We start from the raw sequence: 27,105 nt of genomic DNA, 5'->3' as shown, positions 1-27,105 counted from the left end.
CTTGCTTCTGCTTCTCTGCTGTAAGGGCCACTCTGCAGTTTTCACTGAAAGCATCAGGTGCCACCATTTTTTGCACAGGATCCCACAGCTTTCCAGACCCAAAATACAAACCACATTCTGCAGGGAATAAAACAGTCTTTAGCAAGATGTTTCCATTATTGGGAGAAAATTTGCCTATTCTGCTCCCTAGGCTATTGTGCCTGGCCTCTTGGCAGGTCCTGGGATGCTTCATTAATTCCACCTCAATTACCTCAAACCATTCAACATGTGGTGGCATGTGTGGCACCCTTCCCACTAATTCACCAAACTTTTTACCCATAAATTAATTTCCTTATTGATAAATGAGGAGTACAGATACTATTTTGCTTCTCAAGAGCAGTTGGAGCAGAAGGAGCTGGTGTTTGTAAAGTCTCAGATTGCACAGCTTGGAAAAGAGGCTGAAAAAATTAATAATTGTGTGTTTACTGTTTGTATCATAAATATGGCTTGAGATTATCTACTTAACATTAGCGGACAGTTACTCATCTAGTTACTATAATGGAGCAAAATTTTCTTTAAATGTCTTCTGTTACCTCATGGATCACTCTATTAAGTGTTTTAACATCACAAGATAGAAGCAAGACCTGCCCAGGCCTAATAAACCTACATGAATGGAACTGAATGTACTTTTTCTTTCTGGTTCAGTAGACATTACCACACTATCCAAAAAAGTTCCAGTGGCCATTCTTATATGTTAAAAAGGAAAATCAAAGGAGAATATTTTTAGGAAATTAGCATGCTTTGTGATTTTCTAGAATTAGGGCTGATAGTGTTTGTAACCTATTGAAAATATGAATTAAATGATTCAGACTAGCAATGCTTATACATAATGAAAGCTATTTGTGTTGCCAATAACTTTATATGTCATGAAATCATTTTATGATGTTAAAACCCACACTGAAACACAGCAGGAAAGAGAATAAAAATTAGATGTTAAAAGCAGTTATAAGGGGCGGTCTACTAAAGTTTCCCAAACAGAAAACTTCAATCCCATCTCATTTCTGCCAGGTAAATAACTCTTTTGATTCTACGAAAAAAATATACCAACTCCTATATTCTACTTTAGCAAGTTTGTGACTTGCTATGTGACTTGTCAAAATCAACCTTGTGAATCTGTGCAATCTGCATTATCAGACCCTGATTTATCTATGGCTAAACAGTGAATCTCACTGAAGCCTGTTTTAAAGGCACTGGGGAAAAAAAGGTATATTAAATTCCTGTATAGAAGTGAAAAACATTATCCAATAAATTGCAAATAACCTACATGGGAATATTTTCTAACTTTTGAGCATCTTCTACATAAAAGTTCTTGTTTCCACTAGTATTTTTAATGAGGACTTATTAAAGAAATCCTAGAGGCAAAGGGCGCTCTCTGCCTGTTGTCACAAAGTGGGAACTGGTTTCATTTTGTATGAGTAGAGATTAAATCTTCTGAAGCTTTCCTCAGCTTCATCCTAATTTTCCTATAAATACTATAGCTGCAGGAATGCCAGCTCTACAAGTGCAGAAAGACTAGGCAAGCTTTTACTGAAGTTGAATGCTTCAGGATTTATTTTCCAAAACCAAAAGCACATCTCAGTGCATATAGTACACACACATACACACACGCACACACATATATATATAATCTATACCATCTTTCTAGTCATAAATTAAGCAGGCCAAGGCAATATTCCAAAAGATTATTAGTATTACAGCTCTAGTTCATTTGTCTCTATCCTGGAAAGAGCAAGCTACCTTCAGTACTGTGGCATTTTATGAAATGTGAAGTATCATGCTAGTGTTCATGAACAATTTTACCACTTTGCTTTCCCTTTTATTCTACAATTTAATCCTGAATTCACATCTTGAACATTAGTGCTAAGCTGCTTTACTGCCTGAGATGTCTTCATGTTGGTATCCTGTAATAAAACCTGGTGCAATTAAGACACATTTCAACATTAAATGGATTCCAGCTGGAAGACAAGAAAAGGGGGAGCGATGTTTTCTCCGATTAGTGATGTTCAGGCACTGTTATTCTGAGATGCTGTTCCCTCTGTGGATACAAAAATGTACCACTTGCAAGTCTGTCAAACACCTTCATGCACCGTGCCTGCAGCTGCAACCCCAGTACCTGCCACCAGCCCAGATCCCAGTAAACCTTATTCCCTACTGGTGGCCACTGCCAGGACAAAGGCCGTTGGTAAACAAAACCCCACCAGCAGACAGGGCTTCTTTTAATTCCCTAAAAACCCCTTAAAGCCTCACGGAGCTGTCTGAAGAATCCCTTTCCTTCGTGATATCTCTGCTCTTTCTGAGAGCCACACAGAGCCTGGACAGCTGGGGTGTAATATCACCAAGTACCTTGAGTACCTTGAGTGGGGAAATTTGGTGCATCTGTTTCTGCATTATGGATTGTCTTTAAAAGTTTCTTTTTCCTTGATAATTTATTTTGAATTTTGACAATAATTAATATTTTTCATTCATTTCCCCTTGGGTGCATCTAAGAGATCAAATGTCACAGTGAGTATGGAAGATCTGACTGGCTCAAGTCCCCAGTTCAACTTCACATTTAGATCCAAGGTTGGCACGGATGGAAATACCTATATATAACACTTTATGAACCAGAAGAACATAGAGAAAAAATCTCAGGGTTGAATAATCAGTATTTATTTTGCATTCCTGATTGATTTTTGAGCTGTTTTGTTGGCAAGATAAAACAAATCAAGGCTCTTTGTTTGAAAAATATTAGCTAAAGATTTTCCAGTACAACTCTTTGTTGTTTTCTCCCACCACTTTACAACTGCAGATGGTTTGTTCTTTACAGACACATCTCAAACACATTAGTACTGGACGGCACTAAAGCTTCAGTTAACAAGAATAAACATAGCCGAGCAGATAATAATGTACTTTTAACATTTTTTCCTTTTTGTTCAGTGATATTGTTAGGGAAAACATTACATACCCAACATTCTCTGCATCTTCATCACACTCAGCCCTATATTTGCAAACTCCACATTTTGAGTGTTTTCTCTGAACTTCTGTCCCAGATCCTTCATACTCTGAAAAAAAAAAACCAAAAACCAGAAAGCATGACTTTCAGATTAAGCTCTGTTTTTGCTTACCTAAATCCATTTGCCTTCAGGAATACTGTCAACATAAAGCTATCATATACTGAAGCTATTAACCTTAATAGTGCTCCCTTTTTGAAAGTCAGTCAATTGGAGGTTGTTAGAACTGTACCAGTGATAGGAAAGCATCCCTGAAAACACTAATGTTTCATTGATTGGCTCTTCCTTTATTCTTATTTCAGTCATTTTTATTTATTCCTGCTTCAGCAGGCACATAACTGGCATTGACATGTATCCCAGTCACCATTACTCTTAATTGCCACTGATAATGTACAAACCCTGTCCCTTTAGATGTCCTTGAATATAAGGTACTGGGGATTTAGATACTATTTTCTGTGACAGTCTTTAGTTACAGATATCCTTATGCAAGGTTACTGCTTGCTTTTTTCCCCTTTTTGATTCCTGACTATGAGCTTAGACTGTGCTCATATGTCATATATGCTGTGGTGTATTTTCCAGACTACTTTGTTTAGTTCTATAGGAATAAAAGAAAAAAGTCATCCTAACAGGAATCTGGTAGAAATGCTATGTAATGTAAAAAGTAAAATCAATGTCTCAAATATTCTGATCCTAAAAACATCTACAATAATTTTATTGTTGATATGGACATGAAAAGTCTTCACCAAGTAAAAGAGAAATAGATTATACTCTTACTATTTCACTACCATTAGCCACTCCTATTTTTGATTTTTAACAACATGATGAAGGAGAGCTAGGTATTTGAAAGGAGGGAAAAGAACCACAGAAATCTGCAGAGGGAGTCGAGATCCACTGAAAGTATCACAGTACTGTGGTGGAGCACAGCTGACTGCACAAGGCTGCCGGATGGACAGAGATCAAAGTGATTCCAATTCCTTTCCTCATAGCAGCTTTATGTGCTGTAGCAACAATAAATCAAATACCACCAGTGAAACAGCTGAATTTACATTCTTTAAATACAAGTAGGAAAAAGAAATCCACAATAGCTCTTCCTAATTTCCCTGGATCTTGGCTGCAGGGAATCTCTCCCTCTGACCTGTGGGGCTGTGTTTCCATGAAGAATGGTGCAGGTGAGACCTGCAAGCTAACTGCCTTCTGTCTAAAGCATGCTGTGTATTTTCCAGAGATTAATACCTATCAAACAAAATTCCTGCTACAGAAATTCCATCACCACTCTTATCAAGTTGCAGTAGAGGTCGTCTGCTTTTATCTTTACAAATGCACATCTTATTTGATTTCTCCTTCTTTCCAGGTGCCACATTCCTACGCCTGCATTTGCCACTTTAAAGTGTCCTTTAGTGTCAGATTTCACTTTTCCATGCTAATAAGTGATCCCTTATGGTTTGAATAAGTTAAACAAATGGCACTGCTTTCATTCATGGCATTTCCACTTCTTTTTTCTGTTCTTATGACCCTTGATGCCCCTTGCCAGCAAGTTGACACCTTCTGGAGTTACAGGTATAAGAGCTGGACACATTGTTACAGAAAAGTTGTTATAAAGCCAAATACCATTCATGACATTCTTCATTTTAAACATCCAACAATCATATTACTTTTTGACCATTTTTCTGCACTGAAAATCATATTTATTATCCACTTTATTCCCCAATGAATACTTTTCAGGGTCAACAGTCTGTAGGAGAGATGTTTTCCTGACATCAAGGAAAAATTACCTAGGTCCTGGAGTCGCTGCAGATAACTGTGCTCAGACATTAAAATCCTGCCTGTTTATGCAACCTGTTAGCTCAGTGACCTGTTTTCTGTCATCCACACCAAAGCAGTGCTGACTGATTTGCTCCCAGGTCACCAGTGGAAGGGGTCATGAGGCCAAGAACAGTCTCTAGAAACACACTCATTTTCTACCAACTCCTTAACATTTCATGATCTATTGATTTGCAGTATTTTTTCACGTTAGATATGCAATGTGTGGGTGCTGTGCTCTCTAGTTACTTAGGCTTCTAGGGGATTAAAGATCACATTTCACTGAGAAAGGTTATGGCTCTGCGGTGGCATGCTTAAATAAAATGCTCTGTTGTACAAATGCCTTTCTTAGAAAAATCAGTTTTAAAAATTGTAATTTTCTCAATAAAGGTTTTCCATGAACTCATAGTGACTGGCATTAATATTTTTCCCCTCACTTAATTCTGTACTCAGTTGGTTTTTCTACCTTCTATTTCACTGCTGTGCTTCTCATAGGTGCCAGAGTGATAAGCTGTTTCATCCCAGTCATCACATTTATCTTTTCTGAAAATATTTGTATACTATTTGTCATTATTCTACTGAAGAAAAAGAGATGAAAAGTCATCAACAGCCTAGAGAATTCTTTACCACCCATTTTTAAAGCTTTAAGATGCAAACCTGGCAAATCTGCTGTTTACAAAATACTTCTTTAACATTTGGTGCTTAATATCCTTCTACGGTACCACTAGCATGGAAAATATTTCATCATACCCCATTTATACTATCTGACTTGACTACAAATGCAACCAGAACGCTTTACTGAGCACTTTTACCGCACTATTAGCATTTCAATTTTGCAATGGGGCAAAACAAGTAACACACACACAAGCACGTGCAATATACACACCTTTCCTCTTGAGCTCTAGTTCTGCTCCCTGTGAATGTCCCAATACCTTTTTTATTTTCAGAATCATAGTCCACAACTACTTGTTCATTATTTCTATATGCTATTTGATGTAAAATTCTCTCTCTCTCCTTTCCTCCTCCTCCCTGCTGCCTAAAATTGTTTTCTTTACCTTTTAAAATGAGGTTTGTTTTTAAAAAAGTGTGACTTTTGGTTTTTTCTTGATCAAAACTTTCTGGACCTCATGTATATTGGTCACCTACAATATTCACAAACATTTTTCACTACTATGTTTTAGCAGTAACAGTATTAGACACTGCATGTAATATAGACTGATGTCCTGTTGTGGTTTAGGAATGGTACTCCCCATTCAAGAATCTCTAAATCATGTGCTGTTCTCTGGCTCTGCTCTCCCCTCACCTTTGCCCCTGTGGTGGGATGGAGTGGCAAATTGGAGGCACAAAAAGTAAAACTCATGGGTTGAGGCAAGAAAAATATACTGGAGACAAAGAGATAAGAAAACTAATACTAACAGCAACAATATTAATAAAAGTGCATAGAAGAGAGAGTGATTCACGTGCTAAAATGCACACAGCAGCACCTAACCCGACTGCAGCCATGCAGAAAAGAGACATTCCTTCTGGAAAAACCTCCCCTTCCCCGCCCCCAGCAATGATGTGAGGTGGTACAGAATAACTTCTGGGTACTGGCCAAGCAAAAATGAACATTGTCCTGGTTGGAACCAGGACAAGTCCTTCGAGAAAACACAATACAATACCCCACAATACAATTTCCCACCAATACAGAGTAGATGAATATTGTTTTTCAACCTGAATTGGTAGCAGACCTGTACAACTGTATCCTGCTAAAATATGTTAACCCATTAATATTTGAGAGCATGTTTCTCTGGTGTAAACATCTCCAAATAAGCATTATATCCCTTGACTTATTGTCTCTCCCTTCTCCTTTCTTCCCCTCATTTGATTGTTCCTACATAGGTTGTAGGCATTAATTTTAATATTCCAATCAATCAGATCTTTCCTGTAGGTTTCAGCAATAACAATTAGTTCAAAATATGCTCCCAAATGAGCAATTGAGGCTCCTCTTGTTTATTATTCAAGCTTCTAATATTGACATATAGATGACTACAAGAATTTCTTCATTTTGGTTTTGTTGATATTCTGATTAATTCTGTTCTTGAGATATTAATCTGATATTGAGTGAAAGCTCATTTTCCCTCTTCTCAGCTTCCTTACATGTTTCAGGGCAGTGCCTTATTAATGCTCTGTCCTTCAAAAGAAACAAGGCACAAAGATAGGATCAGTGACTCCCAGTTGTCTCTCTGAGCTGTGCTCCCTAACCCTTCTCCTTGAGTCATTATTCCTCTGCAAAAGACGGCCAGCTATATCTTAGGAGCTGCAGGGTAGGAGCCTGCCAATGGACAGCAGCTCTAGAGGAATTGGGCAGCAGTAAATTGCTTCCCTCAGCAGCTCATTTGTGTGCTCCTACAACGGTAATGTGGTTGGGTTTCTGCTGAGGGCTTTCAATCAGGCCTAAAGCAAGAGCATCCATCTGTGTCAAGGTGAAGTTTGGTCTGCCCTAAGGCGCAGCTTGGAAAGGGAGCTGTGCTGTGTATTTGTATCTATCACTGTTCCCAGTGAAGAGGGGGGAGCTGCAACTCCTCAGAGGCCATGTATAGATAGAGTTCCTTGATAGAATGTCCAGGAAAGCCTCTCTGGAAACCAATTCCTAACTGGTTTTGGATTATAATGATTTTTACTGTATTTTATGGGATCAACTAATCCCAAAAAGATTTCTGACTGTGATTCCCTCAGTACGGCTAGCACTGGAAATTCTTCTCAAAATACTACAGTCCACACAATTGCACATTAAGGACTGTAATTCACTCCAGAGCTTAGTGACTTATCCTACATTCCATTAACTTTTAGGGCAACTTTATTGACGCACTTAGTTAAAAAGGAGATTGTTCACATAATTCAAAACAAAGCTGCAAACCTGCTCTTTTTGTCTCTAAGCATGTATTTAAAGCAAGTGCAACATTACTGTTAGTTCTCCCAAAATTTTGGAAAGTGATGTCTTGAATTCTCTTGACCATGCTGCTGGATTGTATACAAAAGGAATATTTGGCAGTGTGGAAGGTCCTGCTCTCTTATACAACCACCCAGCTGGCTTAGAAGTAAAGCCTGGCTTGGTACAGCAGAGATCTATATGTAGCTGAAAGATCCTTTCCATTTCCAGTCTGGACCACACACTGCTGCTTCAAGCATGCTTCAGTAAAGGCACCAGCCATTTCAGCCTTTGGAATTGGATTTTGCATCCAGAACTGGCATTACAGGCTTAGCTGGAGGATGCCGGGTCTGCTTGTGACCGAGGTGCCTGGAGGAGGGGAGTTTTTCCCTAATCACACCCCAGCCAAGGTGGTTGGCTTGCCCAGAGCTTGTGACAATGACAAGGTGCACACTCACAAGGGAAGGACGTGAGGAGTGTAAGACTCCCTTCCACCACTACCCTCGCAGGGTGTCAGGGATTTCACACGCCTGAGAACTGGAACTTCTGGCTTGATTCTGTGCATATGACACCATGGATAATGGTAGGAAAAGCTGCCCTATTGCAAGGCTGGATCAGCTTTCACACTGCAGGAACGTCCAGTTAGAGAACTCGAGTTCCCATTCACTCCAGTGTCCTGCTTCAAATGCAGCTAACTCCCTTTTCTCCAAAGGAAGATGCAACAGCTTCGGAGAAAGCACCAGGGAAAATAAGCATGTCTAGATGATGGTAGAAAACAAAGGACGTGAAAGTCACCAGATGCCAAGGGAGGTGTCCCACAATTCCATGAACACACCGGACATCTTTCTGCAGGCCCAGTGCAGGGTAGATGAGACAAATCTGTCCTCTTTTGCTGCATATCCTGATTTAAGAAGGAAAAGGAGTCTGTCTTTATGTGCCTCTGGCTCCAGCATCCTTCCAAGCATGCTCCAGCATCCCTGAAAAACCTGCTTAGAATAAGTGTCCATCAACAGAGTGCCTGAACATTTAAGGCCTTTAAATCTGCCTTTATGAACCTTTGCTGTATAAACAGCAATTCTTGCTTGCTTTACTTCAGTGTTAATTTTATCTTCATGGAGTAGGATCTTGACAGCAATAAATAGGGTTATTTGGAGCTAAAGTGATACTCAGTGACAAGCCACGTGGTGGAATTTGCACTTAAATCTTTCTAAGTCACATACCATTATAAGAATAGCTAAAAGATGTGATGCTACCTCCTATCCAGGGTGCTAATCACCATCAAGTTTCTCCAAGTCATATTAAAATACATAAAAACAAATCAGTGGCACTATTACAAATTAAAATAGAAAATATTCGAGGCTCTAAATTGTGTGTGTTTATTCCACCCTGACTGTGTGACAATTACTGGATAAGTGTTGTCCCCAGTGAGGGGAAGGAACAGATGGCAGCCTGCTAAAAAGCACATACTGTATATCAATTTATTAATTACTAAATGCAATCTGCTAGACGTTCATCACAGGATACTTCAGCTATTAAATTTCAGAGGGATTAGAAATTCAAAACAAATTATTTTAATAATAATTAACTTAGCTATATGTATTGCAAGCGTGTTATTTCCTTAGCTTAAAAGCCTGAAATGATTGGGTACCATCTGTCTAACTACTATTACAACTTTTTTAACATCAAAAGGGCATTTTGCTCAGGTACACAGACAAACACTGAACAAAATGAATTAAAAATTAATGTTATGGGCATAGTAGGACACTTAGAAATCTCACCCTTGTTGGTTGATTACTAAAGCAGAGAACCTACCTCTTCTAGGACAGTGATTTGTTTCTGAGAGGCTGTCTTGAAAAGCCTTTACCATTTGTTAGCTCTTTCAGGGTGTATGTAACAAATGCTGATGGTTTTCAACACATTCTTGCAAAGGCCTTACTATATCACAAAGTCAACACCACAGCTGTGAGCTGGCAATCTACTTTTTGATGTGCATGTAATGGCTTCAGAATAATTTTTTGTGCCCCAATCTACAAGTTGTGGAAATACATCCAGCAGGCCAGATAGTGCTGCAATTTACAACTGACAGAGAGCCTGTACCTTCTCCCTCTTGAGTTCTGCCTCAAAGTCTAACAAAATATTGATTAAACAAAGGGCCTAATTTTATAATTTTATTCTTCAGAACAGGGAAATTGCAGGATGATTCATATGAGAATACAGAGAGAAACCCATGCCTTAGATGCAAATTTAAAGGATCCCACCATCTTCAGCCATATCCCCAGCTAAGCAACTCTTTAAAGTCTGAGTCTCTGCTCTCTGACATTGCCTTCTGTAAGGGTGAAACTTAATGGTAGAGTATGGAGATTTTTGAAATTTCTCTAATTTCTGAATTGACCATCATATACTCCTCTTAGAAATGTCACAGGATACCCATTGCCACAAGTGACCGACTGCTTGGTTTCATAACTACAATTTTTATTACGCTAATTGAAGTTTCAGACTTCTGAAATTAGAAAAATGGGTCATTTTATTACAACTCAATGCTAACAGAGCGTAGAAAATGGAAATAGCTCATTCAGAATGTCAGAGGGCAACTAGACAATTGTGTCATCCTTAAAAATTATATTACTTCATCTCATTCAGGCATACTGAAAAAATTCTCCCACTCTTCATTCTTTCCCTAAAATGTAGTATATCTTTGTAACAGTAAAGATGATTTGTGGAGAACCTCAATCAGCAGTTCCATGGTCTCTAGGTGTTTTTTCTTGTAGTACGTAATAATTACTAAGGCAAGATATTGTCTGAAACAATCTTTGAGGAAGAGGACTTTTGTGGATTTTTCTCTTTTTTCTAAATCTTCTTTTCTTTTTTATTTTTTTAACATAGAAATGAATGCATTAACATCACACAGTTTGGGAGTAGGAGGAAGAATCTGCGTGAAGTCAATTTCAGAATCATTAATGAGATTGTTCTGCAATGAAATGCAGAAAATGAAAAAGAACAGTGTGAATCAGAAGCACAAATCTTAGCTAAACATGAGGCCAACAGCTAATTTCAGCAGTGGAGACTGTCTCAGGCAGAGCTATAGCAACTGAAGAGCATAACTCGGATGCCTTCCCAGTACTTTCTTTCAAAGTTAAAAATCCACCAGCAAACAGTGCATCTGCACAGCACTTGCAATGCTTCCTGAATGCACACAAGCAGCTGTGCTCATCCATTCTGTGTGTGCAAGCATCACTGGTGCATACACAATCACTCTAATTGCATGTTTGAGAAACATAGCAAACACTGATTCTGTGATTATCATCTGGTAATGCAGATCCTAGGAAGAAAGCACGAGTATCTGTGCTAGTATGTTTGCTTGCTTGGTGGTTGTCTCTCACTTATCCTTGCATTTTTAGGGAGCTGAAGTTCCCTTGTGCTTCTGAGCAGCAACTGTACCTAATCCATTGGGCACAGAGGCTTCCCGGGGAATTAGGGTCCCATTTGAGTACCCTTATGCATGGATGATTATTTTATCTCAGTATATCCTGACTTCCTCCAAAAGAAAATGGGGAAGGCTGGGCCAGTTCTGCAGCAGACAGTCCCATAGCTGGAATAACCAGAGAGGCAGAAGTGAGGAGGGCACCATGGAGCACGTCTACTCTGCAGCTCACCCTCTGCCTGGGTTCCTATCCTTTCTTCTTGTTTGGATTCCAAACAGTGCATCTCCATCTTCAACAGGTTCAACACTCTTCTAGAAGTCTGGATTTGCTTCTAAATTCCTTTAACTTCTAGCAAGACTTTTCAGGTTTTAATGTTTTCATGTAACACTTTTACAGCTACTTTAATAATGAAAAAAAACCGAATTCCAGTTACAAAAATATCCTTGAATTTTCAGCCAGAGCAGAGTTCAATAACCAAAGCAGCAGTGGATTCCATTCTTTGAAGGATTGCTTTCAGACACAGAAAACGACTCAACATGCTGAAGACTAACCAACTGCCCCATAGATAGCCTATATGTATTAAAAAAAGGAAGAAGAGCCAAACAGGATTTTTAATGTCTCGTTTAAATTTCCTTTTCCTTAATCTAAAATTAAGAACTAAACCAACTGTTTTCACACTGAACAGAAGGAACATTTCAGTTGGCCCAAAGGCACTCAGAAGAAGCTCCAATAAATGAAGCCTAATGTCATAAAACTGCTGGAGGACAGAGTGGGTACATTGTTCCTTCTTAATTCAATACCCAGGCAGTGCAGAAACTCACCTGGGGCCAAGGGAACCAGATTCAATTCTTTCTGCCTGAAGTGAACTTAATCTCCGTATTCCACCTCCCAAGACAATGAACCAACTACTTCTGCAAGGTATCTAGGGACCACCAAACCTCCTAAGCCAGTGGCATTCTATTTTGCATAAATAATTCAAATGCACTGGCATGCTGAGCCCCAGCTAACAAAGCTTTTCCACAGCACGAATCCTTCCTCCCCAACTCTGTCCCAGGCTCAATGAACATTTCCAGTGAGAACAAACAGAACAGCAACGACAAAGAGAAACCCATGTGGCTCTCTCTTGCACCCACAGGTGGATTTGGGTTCAGCTTCCTGCCCCAAATCAAAGAATATTTGAACATGCACCTTTCACCTCTTCAGTGAGCAGCCAACAAAGCACAGCATGTTCTGGCCTATGTTTTTCCAAACTGCTCATAAAGTTACCCAAAGATTCCTGACACCTATCAATTGGCTGCCAATCTCTTCCAGATCAACGCAGTAACATTTACGAGGGACTTTAACCAGGATTTTTGTATGCAGTTAGAAAATACTGAAAGAAACCAAACCCAACTAATCTTGACAGCATTCAAACTTTTCTAAAATTGTTCTAAAAATAAAAGTGGAACATTACTGTCATCTGTCTCCTACAAGAGCTGCATAGCAGTACCAAGGCCAGAAAGGTTAGCTTGCAGGGAATAGTCACAGTGGAATAACAGGCTGGCTAACAAAGGGGGAAGGAGAAGCAAACAGCTGGGGAAAGAGTGTGAAGCATCAGAAAAAACACCTGCGGAAGTAAGAAGAGTAAGTGGGCAGAAAATTGTTCCTTCAGACGCTGCCCCAAAAGGAAACAAAGGTGAGAATGGCCCTGTGCTAGCAGCAGCCCAAGAATTTACTGATAGCAGCTTATTAAAGGAGAGGGAGATGCCCCCCATCACCTCCATACAGGAAAAAAGAGTGAGCTAGCTCCTGGTTTTTGAAAAGTTAACTGTTACACTTAGCTACACAGTGAAGCCATAGATGGTTTTCCACAAAAACACATTTTCATGTATCTATACAAGATTTACAATACTCCAAAACTCAGTCTCATCAGTATGAAATGCAATACCTTCTTAATACTACCAAAGCCTAAAAGCAAAACAGTTTTTCTGTATCTGTATACATCTCTGTCTCGTATTTTTCATTCTATATGTATTCTTGTTAATAGTATCAGAGATAGAATTAAGATTTTTTTTTTTTTAATCCTTGGAAAAAGATTAAGATGTATTGAAAGATGGGAACAGTTCTACTACCACCAGCTGTGCTACATCTCCTCTTTGAATATACAGCTTTGAAAAAAAAACACTTTAGCAAAATACTTTAAATAGATATCATAATGCAATTGTTCTATATTTTAGACAGTAACCTTGACCAAGCATAAGGTAACAACTAGATTTTTTAGACACTAAGGAAATATATGCAAGTTAAAAAATGGTAAGAAATTTATTGTGAATGGTCATTTTCTGGAGAGAAATACAGGTGAAATAGGGATCTAAATATTGCACTACACTGCTAGTAACAAATGAAAAATTATATAAGTCAAATCTGAAAAAACGATATTGGTGAAATGCACACTACAACTTATTCCTCAATCAGTCCTGTTCTGAAATGGTGCAATAACACTGCAACATTAAAGCTTATTTTAAGTGCCATAATTTTCCCTCAATTCATGTTTTATATAGTAGCTATGTGTGTGTATATGTATGTGTATAACACTGGCATACATTAGTTTAAAAGAAAGACCAAAACCAAAGGTAAGTTGAGTTTGTTACTCACCTCCTTCTCCTGACCCAGAGCCATTATCTGAAAAAGAAACAGAGGGGGAGAAAAAAAAAAAAGAAAGCAAATGAAAATATTGCTCCAAGTGCAGCTGTTTGATCAGGAACTTGTCACTGTAAAACATTACACAGATGTTACATTTCATGAGCCAGCTGTAAAAACAAACATCTCACATAAGGTCTGGCATCATTTAATATGGTTTGTCCATACTCACTGTGCCCTAGTCTCTCTCTTCCCTGTCAAGATGTTACTCAAGGAACAGCATTATTCAATACTGAAACCAAATATCTTTCTTAGCCTCTTTTCAACTGTTAGACATTAAATTTGTTAAACTCAAAAGAGATGAAGAGTACAAAATCTGATTTTTTGAATGTTTATTTTTCCTTACCCTCTGGCCCTGGAAGTGGTACTTCAAGGAGTACTTCAACATATAAATCACCTGACTGCAGAATACCTCCAGAAGACAACTAGTCCTCCAAGTAAAGTTGATTTAAGTCATCTAATGACAAAATAGCTTTTCTCTCAGTTGAGTCAATCACTCCGTATAAAGATGCTCTAATGGCATCGTTATTTCATTGACATTTGACTGACTGGATTAGCATCTGATGAGTGACAGCTTACAACTGCATCCCATTTGCATTGGCAGTTCAAGTGTCAGCAGGACCTGAGCTTCTTCACTACCCCTGGGCAACTGACTCTATTTCAGAGCACTATGGATCTGTTTAGGGATTTTGCATGTGCATCCTGCTGAGCAGCACTCTGCACAGGCTTCAGCTAGCACAGCAGTAAAAACAAGCCATTAAACAATGAACTAAGTCACAAAACTTCCTGTCTTTCTTGCTCAAAGTAGGAGGCGAGGAGAGGCGAGGCGAGGAGAGGCGAGGAGAGGAGAGGCGAGGCGAGGAGAGGAGAGGAGAGGAGAGGAGAGGAGAGGAGAGGAGAGGAGAGGAGAGGAGAGGAGAGGAGAGGAGAGGAGAGGAGAGGAGAGGAGAGGAGAGGAGAGGAGAGGAGAGGAGAGGAGAGGAGAGGAGAGGAGAGGAGAGGAGAGGAGAGGAGAGGAGAGGAGAGGAGAGGAGAGGAGAGGAGAGGAGAGGAGAGGAGAGGAGAGGAGAGGAGAGGAGAGGAGAGGAGAGGAGAGGAGAGGAGAGGAGAGGAGAGGAGAGGAGAGGAGAGGAGAGGAGAGGAGAGGAGAGGAGAGGAGAGGAGAGGAGAGGAGAGGAGAGGAGAGGAGAGAATGGAATGGCAACTACTGTCAGTGAATTGTTTCCCATTCCCATTAGATTAGCTTTTCTGGAAGCTGAGGAGAGGAGTGGAGCAGAGCATGCATTCTGCTCATCCCACATGTCTCCTTTCATGCCTGCTGGTGATGGAGAAGGCAGCTGAATTTATTTGCTAAAAACTGAGAGAAGAAGGAGGCCAGACAGAGAGAGGAGTGGGAATCTTACTTTCACACATGAGGTCGTTGTTCATATCAGAGGAAAAAACAAACTCTATGTTTGCTCAGTTCCCTCCTCTGCTTTTCTTAAAGGAATTTCTAAGAATAATTCCCTCTAGTGTGTGGATGAAAGTGTGAAATTCCACGTTACTGGGTCACTTTACACATTAAAAATAATCTCCTGTCACATGGAGTATCAGGAATAGAAATTTGTTTTTCTTTTGTCTTAATTTTCCTTTCTTTCCTCCTATACCACTATTTGGTGTCTAACACGCTGAGCTTATAACCTTACAGAAATTAATGCAAAAACCAGAAGGTTCCCTTTTCCATTGATAGTGACCCACTTTACTGACAAAGCAAGCAATCTCATATAAAATGTCTTTGTTGAGTTGCTGAGAAATATTCCTCATGATGTAGTATTGCTTCATTAAGAAATTTGAAGGAGCATAATTTACTTATATGAGTAAATATATAGGATTATTTGTGGTGGTGAAATTGTGTCATAAGCTGTTTTGGGGGAGAAGAAGCTGACAACACAAATATGAGCAAGTTCGCCATGTAATGCATATGAAAGACAAAGGGCAAAATGTGTCCAAGAAGCTTGTCTTTTTCTATGTTTTTATTTCCAGCTCTCGCTCTCACCTCACCTGAGGTGAGAGATGCTGCTCAGCCCCAGCGTGAGGGGCTCTGGCTAAATCCTGTGTGCGTGGGGCAGGGCAGGTACCACACATGGAAAACATCTTGTAAATCCTGGAGCTGATGCTCAGACCACCCGTCCCTATAGATCATTGGATTGATATACTTGAAGTCCACTTGACAGGACGTCACAGCAGCAGGATAGATTCATTTCTATTTGTCTGGACTTTCAGTTCTCAAAAAGGATTAAAAAAAAAAAAAAGTGTCATCCTCTATAACACTGTATCATTTTCAACTTTTCCTTGGGAGCTATGCTAGGACTCCTGTCTCCAGGGTAACCATGCTAAACTAAGCTGGTGTTCCTGCATTTTTTTTTCTTTTCCTGAGCCTTGGCTAGGTTTTCCCAGGCAGCTGCTGGTTAAAAGAGTAGCATTTTTTTCCAGCTTACTTGGACAAGCAGCCCTGCTCTTTTCAGGCCCTTAATGAATTCAGGGTTTTCAGAAGTTGCCTCCATGCACCAAGATCTGTCAAGAAAGATGCTCAAAGAAGTGAAAATGCTGGGCACAAACAGCATTCCCCAGCCACTGGTCAGTAATTAGAGCAGGAGTGATTGACCTCTATGTTTACTTAAGCCACCCTTTTCCAAATATGTGGCTTTTCCTTCAAGGTGTTCAAGGCCGGGCTGGATGGAGCTCTGAGCAATCTGTGGCAGATATCTCTACCCAGGGCTGTGAGATGGAAACTGGATTTTCTTTAAAGTCCCTTCCAAATGAAACCACTCCATGATTCTATAAAAATATGCTAATACACAAATATACAGGCTTCTGCTGCGAGCTGCTTTTATCCATAAGGAGTTTCTGGATAAAATACACAAAGAAGGACTCGGATCAGACACAGCACGTGACTGCTGTAAGCGCTCAGCTACAGTCAGAATCTCCTTTTTTGTTCTTTCTGAACAGGAGCCATTTCTGTACTGTGGGTCTGCTTTGGTGCAGAGGCAGAAAAAAGCTCCCCAAAACAAAAAACGCTTCCAGCCTCTCTCATTCAGGAGGGATGGCTTTTAAGGCAAAGCAGCATGAAAATTGAACCCATCTCTTCCCCATCTTGGGCAAACTGCTAAGTACAAACAGGAGGGCAAATAGTCCACTGACAAATTTTAAGCAAGCATACCCTTCTGTAAGCTGGTCCTAAGAGAATAATTCCTATGTTTTTTTCTAGTTCTGCAAATAGCTTTATCGTAGTTTTTTTGTTTGTTTGTTTGCTTTAACTTAGAAATCCCAATAGGAAGCAGTGGACTGTGGCTTCCAAATGTATAAGAAACTGTGAAATGTATATGAAATATGCATATAATGTACATCCAAATGAATAAGAAACATTGAGAAACTGCAAGTATAATCAAGTACTACATCACTCTGTGGTTACATTTTCATGTGCATATAATATAAATCTGGCAGCAGTCAAAATATTAAAACCTGTATATGCAGACCCAAAATTTCAGCCATACATTCTCTTTCATTTCTGTAAACAACCATTTTTAACGTCAAATTTCGCTTTTTGTTTATTTCTAAAGCACCTATAATTGACTTCTTTTTTAAACATTGCTTATTTTAGAATCTTGAAACTCTGACAGCCTTCTGACAAAGGAAATAAATAAATATGCTGCAAATCACCTGTGTCTGTAAAATTTTAATCAAAATATTACCCACCAAGAAACAGAATAATGATTTAGTGACTAAACCACTCAGTGCAGCCTGTTCTAGTGCCGTAGGTACAGAAGGTATCAATTCTTAGCAAATGGGAAGTATTTTATTCTTGTATGAGATTCAAAGTCAGATATACTTTAAATATTAAACAGTTGTTCCAACACAAAGGAGGAATTTAATCCTATTGTCTCGGGTGCATCCCACCAGAATGAAACTTTGCTTTGAAAAACTCTGATAGGAAACCAGTGAATCTGTACTTGTCTCTCAATGATGCCCTAGAAAAAAGCATTTTAATGGCAAATTGAAAGGCAACCAGTGAAAATTAATGGGAGTCTACAAAGCATCTTTTAATTTGAGAATCTGATTCTCCATTATACGTGTAACAGATCAAGAGCACAAATATGTCTTGGCAGGGCATGGAGAGGTTCCAGATGATGGCTTTTATCATCCAATATATCACTCCACCCAAAGCACATCAGACACTCAGGGAGCAGCAGGTACCATTCTAGTGGAGCTCTGCCCAGGCACTTGAAGTTGCAGCAGTGTAAGTGCAGTATGCAGCCTGAATCAGAACTTCTGTTTCACAAATGTGTTTTCAGTGCTTTCTGGAGTGTTGTGTTTCAGCCCGTTTCTTGATCTGTTACACTAAGTGCTAAAAATTATGCTGCATTTCCTGGGTTTTGTGTAGGACTGAAAGAAAAGGGGAGGAAGGTTGAGAAAAAATTCCTGTACTAGCTGAATAATATAGTAATTAGCTTCTAGCAACCTGAGAAGAATCGCTTTTTAATTTTGGAATTTCTTTTTATTAGTGGAATGGAATGCATCTATAAACAATCACTTGTTGTTGTTCCTAAAACATTATCCTAGAAATTTTTTTGTAGTGATAGAAAGAAACTTTCATGCTGTGTGTCCATTTCTTAAAATTATTTGGGCACGAAATTTGAAAATATTATTTACTTATACATCCTCAGTTCAAATTCGTATTTCTTGGGTGTGTTGTAGTAATATGTGAGTCCTCCAAAACTAGATTGTATTTTTTTTTCTATATCTACAATGTTTGGAGAAAATTTACAGGTGGGAGATTGGCAAAGACAGTAGATGTAGTCATCTGCCTGAGGGATGCTGGACTTATGCTTCTGAGCTGGACACAAAACATGGTCTTCCTTCAGCATTAGGACCAACAACACGGATTATTTTGGACCTTAGTAAACATGAGCCAGACCTCAGGATAGGTCTGTGCTGCTGTAGTCAAAGGCCTTAGAGCAGCTGGTGTGAATCACAATGCATTTAAATGAGGTACCTGGGACTGGCAGCAGTGAGGACTTGGACTAGGTACCCTGCACATGCATTTACCCTAATTTCCAGATAAGATTCTGCAGCTATCAGTGAGCTCCAGGTCCGATTACTCTAAATTGTCATTGCAATTGACCAACATGAAGTTAGTAAGGAGTGTGCATCTAACCCATGGTCACGCTTTTGGCTACCATACAGATATAACCTTGTTTAGATCAATCAAAACAACCATTCTGTATCCAAAGATGAGGGATGTTCCCCAAATTAATATTTTGTATGTGTTATTTATATACCAAAAATTACAGTTGTTGACACTACTGAGTCATTTAATTTTACTCTGAGAAAGCCAGCCATGTGTTTGGTCTCACCAGCTTTGAATCTACCCAGAAGTTCAGAACACCTCTGGAGGCTAAAGTTTCTGTGTCTAAGAGCATGTTGCAATATTCAAGGCAGTGAAAACCTGTTCCATGTACTTGAAATATGGACAATCTATGCTTTAAATGTGTGGAAAGACAAAAAAGACAAGTTCATTAGAAATGTCAGGTGGAATGATTTTGTAAGTTATGCATATCTTCAATGTAATGACCCAAAGTCAAAGATGATTTCTTGGATAGTGTCAGAGTGGCAGTCAGGATGATCATCGTCACTTGCTGGATGCCACACTAATTCTGTATGTCCAAAAAATAAAAGTCCTTAAGAAATGGCTAATTTGGATCCTGCTCCAAATTTGTTGAAAGCCTTTTGATGGATATCAAGGCTCCTCTATAAGCACCACAGAAGCATCTATTTTCTCAGATAAAATATTTCAACTTGCAATGTTTATTTATTAATCTGTTAGCATATCAGAAGATAAATCAGATTTCTTGTCTAGAAAAAGGTTCCATTCCTAAAGAGGATTTAGGCTTTCCACATTATTTCATTCCATGAAAAGCACAAAAAATTTTAATTATTGGAATTAAGGGCAAAACTAAAGAGCTAACCATAAAACATCATTCATTAGTGAGACAAAGTGATGTTTTACATACCAGAATAACAAGGTCCTCTTGATACCATTGTTATCTCTTTCTGGTGCTTGCAAGCAGCTCTCCTGAGGAAGCATTCATTTTGGTAAGTGTCTCCATTTGATCCACAAACTGGAATATAGTTTGTGTGACACTGGAAAAGAAATCATAAAATAACCCAGTTATAGAGAAATCAAGTGATTAATCTCAACTGCATATTAATATCCAGGAAAATAGTTGTGTTATTAACAGCATCTTATACCCCTTTTTGCTAAAGAACAATTTGAAATATATTAGTTTTTCAGTATCACTATATGTATTCCTCTCGGATTGCTGAAATAATAGTCTAACTCCACATGGACTGAACATAGGAATTCAGTAGGAAAGATTAAAAGCACAAAATAACTATGGTGGGACTTGGTACTGGCTAGAGGGAATATGTCAGGCATCTAGAAGTATTTGAAGGATAAACACTGAGGAAGGAGAAAACTTCTTAAAGATAATGCAAGAAAGTATGACTAGGCACAGGGGGATGGAAACTGAGCAAAGGAGAATTTAAGGAGAACAGTGCTTAAGGGGAGATTTGACAAGCTTTTTGGTCAGAATAGTCTTACAAAGGAGATGGAAAACAATCACCATTCTCATTAAATTCAAGAGTGTCATGAGTCTTTTACTTGGTCAACAACTATAATAATGCTTTTCTATTACTACACTGAAAAATTTAAGTCTTAAATTTTGTAGAATTTGATACAAATAAAAAGAAAGAAAGGAAGAAAGGAAAACTTATCATTCAGAATAGCTTTCGTAGAAGATACCTGCATTTTGCTGTTTTCCTATATTCTAACAGAAATGGATTATAAACCCCTTGTACACATAATGTGCATTAAGACGCTGGGATCACCAATCTGCCCAACATTCTAGAGTGCTGCACGACTTCCTGCTGAACTGGAGATCCAAACCCTGCTTCACAGCATGGAGAAAGAGATATTGACCTGTTTGGGGGTGCATTGATAGCTGTAATGTCAGACACCTTTTGCATCTTCAACACCCCAACGTAAAAAGAACCCAACCAAAACCAAAAGCCAAGAAGTAATGATGAAATACAGAGTAACTACCAAATTTCTTAACCACATAAAGTTTATTATTAAACTGTTATTGTTCAACCCAAGAGACTGCATGCAGAAATAACATTGGTTAAGCTAAAATGACTTAAAAATACAGGAGTTTCTTCTCCAAATTCCAAATGAGAGTCTCTCCCACAACAGTTTCTTCATGCTTTGACATACATAAAGGTCAAAATACTGAAATCTTAAAATATAATTTTGAAGGGTATTACCCTCTAATCCTTTGTCATCCTGCCATAGATGACCAACTGAAAATGAACTAAGCAGGTACTGACAGAAATAAATCATGCTGCCAGCTCTGAAAATGATTTCTAACAGTTTTGTAATACTTTCTTATAGTGAGTAGCTCTCAGACACTCAACCACAGCTATTAGTCCTGTCACATGCTATACTGAACAGTCATTTCTAGAGAGTAATTAACAGGCAACTCCTGAGGGGGACAATACTTTCCAATAGATAATTCTCTGTTCAATAGATAATTCTCATTTCTCCTTAAGTCTCTGTGATGTTTTAAATTTACAGGTTCTGTGCTGAGGATAGAAAATGAAAAGTAAAGGAATTCCTTTTTTACAGTTTGGTAAGCCTTTAGTGATTTGGTACAGCACAGTCCAAAGATCTCCTGTGAGGTCCCTGTAGGAGTAAGATTGTTTTCTTGTGAGGAAATCCTCTAATACCTCAAATGGCCAAAAGGGAGAGCATCTCTTCATGCACAGAATCTGCTTGGCACGGTGTGCCATGGGAAAATCCATCCAAGCTCCATCCAGTGCTGTGTTAGAGTTTCCAACATCTCAATGGGTTGTAAGATTTGCTCACTGTCACTTTGCTCCTTTTCCTATTCTCTCTTACTAAAGCAGTTACTTTATCAAACTGATTGTTGTCAAATCTTTCTTATTGAGATTGGAAAAGAGCCCCATGATGTCTCTCTCTCTCCTCACCCCACCTCATCCCATCTTACCTCCTCCAGTGGTTCATAACATACTTGCTAGTTGTTGATCAGTTTTTGCATTCAGGTTTTGTAAAACTTAACCAAAATACAGCAAAAGATCTTTTAGCCTGCAGAGCTCTTGCTGCCATGACATTATAGCTGTTTCAAGAAACACTGAAATTTGTCATAATTGTCTTCCCTAATCTGAAGAACGTTTGTGTAGTTGTGCCCCTCTGCTCCTCAAAACACCCCTCTGTCATGCAGACCTCAGTGCAGTAACAACTTCCTTGTGAGGGGAAGAGGAGGGGCAGGCACTGATCTCTTCTCTGTGGTCACCTGTGACAGGGCCCAAGGGAATGGCCTGAAGAAGGGAATCTGGGGAATTTAGGTTGGGTATTAGAAAGAGGTTCTTCACCCAGAGGGTGTTTGGGCACTGGAACAGGCTCCCCAGGGCAGTGGTCACAGCACCAGCCTGGCAGAGCTCAAGAAGTGTCTGGATATCACTCTCAGGCACATGGGGTGACTCCTGGGGTGTCCTGTGCAGGGTCAGGAACTGGACTCAATGACCCTTGTGGGTCCCTTTCAACTCAGCATATTCATGGATTCTGTGATTTCCCCTCCAGCAGGAACATCTCACCTGACCACAACCCGGATCCCAGATCAATTTAATTTTGCAACTCTCTTGTTAGGGTACATTTTTTAAAAATTGCCTTTTTAGCAACATAAGAAGTTACTTGCTGGATGAGACCAGTGGCACAGTTATCCAGCTCTATGATGAATAGGAAACACACTTTGGTAGAACAGGCTGATATTCCCACATCTTCCTTTCAGTGCCTCTTCAGCTGAACCAGTATACACAAATGTGTCTATTTTCCTTTCAAAACCTTGCAATATCAGGAAATAATTAGCTAGCTCACAGATAGTCTTGAATGTGAAGAACATAGGAGTTTGGGCTGGGGGTTTGTTGCCTGGAAATTTTGGTGCTGCTAGTTGCAGCAAATTGAGTTTTAGAGCTAGTTGCAGGTCAATTAAGTTTGAGAGTTACAGGAACATTTTCAACCTGCTATGTCTGAAAAACACAGTATCTTCTCCTTACCCATAGACTTCTTTCCTAAGAGCATATAATAAATTTTTCAAGAAGTATAAGTAAACATGTAAGTAGTTTAAAATCAAGATTTTTTTAAAAAATGCACTCTTCAAAAATAAGTATCAGTGTGTCACATGGACTAGTTCCTTTTTTTGTCTTCAAGACCTGGTTATTAGGAAGATACAAAATTTACCACATACAGAAAATAAATGAAACCTTTAGTTTTCCTAGGGTTGTATTTACTTTCCTTTTTTGTTTTAATCATTACTGAGTTTGATTTTCCTATGTTGCATAAATGAATGTAACAGACAGACTGAGACAGATGAAAAAGCCTCTTCTCATAATATTTTTTTCTCCCTTTAAAAGGCAGTTAGAACAATGTCCCCAGCACAGGTGAACAGCACTGTCTCAAAAACCAGCTCTGAAACAGTGAAATCTAAACCAGTGTATGACCATATATACAGCATTGCTATTCTGGTTCCTTTTGATTTGTTATTTATTGGAAACAGAACACACAATTATATTTAAAACACTGAAAGACAGCCCACTCCAGGGTTTGCTGATAACACTGCTAGCTCTTCCAGTTTTACCATGAGTCTTGTACATAATATTTGATATATTTGTCCTGGATCTAAACTTTGAAAACTAAAGAACTGCTATATTGCTTTTTCTCTAAAAAAGTTGGTTGCACGAGGGGTGAAGAATTGCCATTATAGTTATAAAAAATGTAAACTAAAGGCTCAAAAACCAACAAAAAATTGATCCTGCTTTTCACTTCTTTTTAAAACTTCAGAAGACCTTTTTTTTTTTTTTCCCTGAGCAGAACTAATTCATTGTTCTAATTCATAACCTTTATGATCACTGGTGACCCTGCTATTATTTGATCCAATCAGTGCCATTGAAAAAGAGGTTTATGGTTAGAGTCCACAAGCCTGTTGCTGAGTGGACTTTTTGAAGCAGCGACTCTACAAATGCTTCAACACACCTGGAAGATTTGTTAGAAGTGGCAAACAAAAAGGTGAGCAGCCCTTACCTGGAACTGACACGCACATTTCAAGCCATCGCCCTCTTCCTTGCACACTCCTCCGTATTTACACGACGATTCATCACACACTCTTACGTCAGACTCCCTTACATTTAACTCTGCAGAAAGATAGAAAAACGAGACAGAAAAGAAATTGTAAAACAAGTTATTTTGAGGACTGCCTTGTCCTTAAACCCTCTGAGCACCCCCTGCTGCTTTACTCCCATATAGAAATTAAAGGAAAAATGCCAGAGCAGTCCCCCAGGCTGCCCTGCATGGGCTCAGCCCTGCCCTTGGGCTCCCTTCCAGGGGCAGGTCCTGCTCCCCAGAGGCAGCTTTGCTCGGTTGGCAGAGAGGTTGTGGCTAAATGCTGATGCACCACATAAACAGATACAGAGAAAGCATGTGTTTATATACCCACATTCTCTTCCATGTTTCCCCTGATGGGGATGTCACAGTATAAAACTCTTCTCCACAGAAATTGTTTCTAGTAGGAGTCAGGAGCTTTGCACAGGTTATAGCCCGTGTTTCACACCTGCTACCTCTTTTTGCTTTACTCTCCACAAGGGTCCTGAGGAAGTAGAAAAGCTGAGCCATCAGAATTTCTCTGCCTGGTTTTCCAGTCTCTGCCATGGCCAGATTGTTATCCTTCAGACTAAAAATAAACCCAACTGTGTTTAAACTATAATAATTTGCTTGCACTGTAGGAGCCAGAATAATGAACCAGAGATCTGTGTCTTAGCTCCTGCATAAAAATATGGAGCACAAGTGGCAGCTCCTGTCACTGTAAGCTTGCAGCAAGGCACAACCAGCAAGAGGGAAACCAAGGGGCTTTACACACCAACTGCATAGGCACTAGCTCCAGCCAAAGGTCACAACTAGCTTCAAGCTCTTTTTGGATATCACAATCCAAGGCTAGTTTTAAAAGATAATAAATACATTATTTTGAAATAAGTATTTTATTTGAATTATATCTAGGAAAGAGAGCAAAAGAAACCACAAGTGGGATAATGGAAGTGGTCAGTGTTCACCTAAATGTGACCTCATCAGGCTGTGTGAGAACAGTGGTGGCATTATTGATTCCCATGAAAAGGTGAAAATAGCACCAAGGGCTCTGGAAAAATCCCCTGACACTGTTAAGTGTGAAGTGAAATCAGAGGATATCATTCCAAGATGTCTGTGCTGCAGTTCAAGCCAGAAACCTTCAGGAATCTATAGGAAGTATGATCCACTAAAGAGATTCACTGACAGCGCTGTGATTTAAAATAATGTCTGTACCTTTTAATAAGCAAGCCCTATCCAGAAAACTGGCTTAAAGAAAGAACTGAACACCAGCCATTCAGAAATGGGGAAAGGTAGGTCAAAAGCAGAAGAAAATAATCCTCACTGCCACTTAGAGTCTTAAATAGGCAATCAGCCTCCTCCTCACAGCAGTATCAGCACTTTGGTGTGACAGTGATAGACACCTTGGAAAACTGCTCCTATGTGTTTATATAACATTATACACCCACATATATAGCTTATATAAATAAATAAATAAATAAACTATAATTACTGTAATAAATTTTATAACTTCTGCCACATGCTTCTATATTTAACATAGCATAATTACGTATTTTTTTCATGGCACTGAAGTTACAAGACTACAGCTCAATGGAAAGTCCAGTAATAATCCACATATTTTTTGGTCAAACACGAGAAAAAATTGAAAAATATATTGATTCTTTTCCCTCTATATGTCCATCACTCCCAAAGGCATAAATGAGGAGGGCAATGTCTGTAACAATGGGCAAGATAGGTATCCTGGTTGCCATCACAACCCCGTGCCTGTGTTCTCTAATGTTATCCTTAATGTCGCCGTTTATCAAGCGTGACTGCTGCGTTGTAGGGACCAAGCTAATGTGACACAGAACATCGCAGCTTTTCAATTTAATGTGTTCATAGCTCCCTCTTGAAGGAAATGTGCCTTTCTTTCTCTTCATGAAGATCTGCTCCATGAAGGTGAACAAACTATGAAAATTAATTAAGGGGAAATGATTGTCATATCTGAAAAAAGGGTCTACCTTTAGGTGATACCTTGAGAATATGCAATTCTAAAAGCCACATTTGAGAAAATGAAATTCGAAAAAGGAATAACCATACAGTCAAATTAGAGCAGGCACTGCTTTCAAAACACTTTGTTCATCAGGTCAGGAAAATAATGAGATGTTGATCCCCCCTGCTCAACTCTCAGCTGAGCACGCTGGACTCAGTGCTTTGCAACATCCTACCCCATGCTCCCGACCAGCAGAAGAAACCCCTCGGCACCTGCTATTCCTGCTAGAATTTCTGGGAGTCTACACAATGTCCAGTTGCCTGAGCAGTGTAGTGCAGACTTTGCCTCAATTTTGGTATTCCCCCAGTGTGGAGAGGGCACACAAGCATACAGAAAGGAGCCCCTTCACCACAGCGGTGGGCAAGGCGCCTCACTTTTTTGCAGAGAGGAAGGATATGGTGGGCTCAGAATAAGAGGCCAGATAGCAATTCAGCATCAAGGCTGAACTCGAGATGTACTTGTTCTTAGCTTAGCTACTGGTCTGCCTGCAAAAGCCAGAGAGAAAGGGAAAAACTTCAGATCAAAGCTATAAGAAAGGATATGAAGATGGGGGTGCAGAATTAGCCCTTGTGAATATCCCTCATCCTAAGAAAAAAAGACTTTTGGGGATTTTTTTTGATTCCACAGGAGGAATTAAGAGGACAGAAAGCACACTGTGCTTTTAATGGTTACTTCATTTTAAGCTGTTTTTCTTTCCACATATATGATAAATACTGATTATAAGCTTTATGGCATTAAATGAACACTGAACAGGAAAGGTCGTGCAGAGACCAGGAGACAGCATGATTTCCCAAAGTTGTACAAAAGACGAGATATCCTGGTGATTGGCACTTGAACATGACAGATGAACTTTATTCTGTGACAGGATGTCACCTAATCCTTTATTCCATTCAGTGGCAAATTCCAGCAGCAGCAAAATCAGGCCTCCAACATGTGCATGATTACATCTGATGGAATCACAAGTACCAGGAAGTGTGGTGGAT

General features: G+C 39.3%; 1 protein-coding gene across 1 annotated transcript in view; it reads right to left on the bottom strand.

Moving 5' to 3' along the window:
• TMEFF1 (transmembrane protein with EGF like and two follistatin like domains 1) overlaps nt 1-27,105 on the bottom strand; it is a 111,817-nt gene that overhangs the window by 21,924 nt on the left and 62,788 nt on the right. Inside the window, exons 2-5 of the mRNA XM_014875138.2 lie at nt 24,037-24,146; nt 19,892-20,021; nt 13,797-13,823; nt 2,984-3,080 (exon numbers count right to left, since the gene is read on the bottom strand). Of these exons, the coding sequence (XP_014730624.2) occupies nt 2,984-3,080; nt 13,797-13,823; nt 19,892-20,021; nt 24,037-24,146 (364 nt within the window). The remainder of the gene's footprint in view (nt 1-2,983; nt 3,081-13,796; nt 13,824-19,891; nt 20,022-24,036; nt 24,147-27,105) is intronic.

The sequence above is a fragment of the Sturnus vulgaris genome, chromosome 1 (genome assembly GCF_052056855.1).
Source record: "Sturnus vulgaris isolate bStuVul1 chromosome 1, bStuVul1.hap1, whole genome shotgun sequence".
Taxonomy (NCBI): domain Eukaryota; kingdom Metazoa; phylum Chordata; class Aves; order Passeriformes; family Sturnidae; genus Sturnus; species Sturnus vulgaris.
The sequence above is the reverse complement of the archived record's forward strand: the minus strand, read 5'-3'. Positions and strand labels throughout refer to the sequence as shown.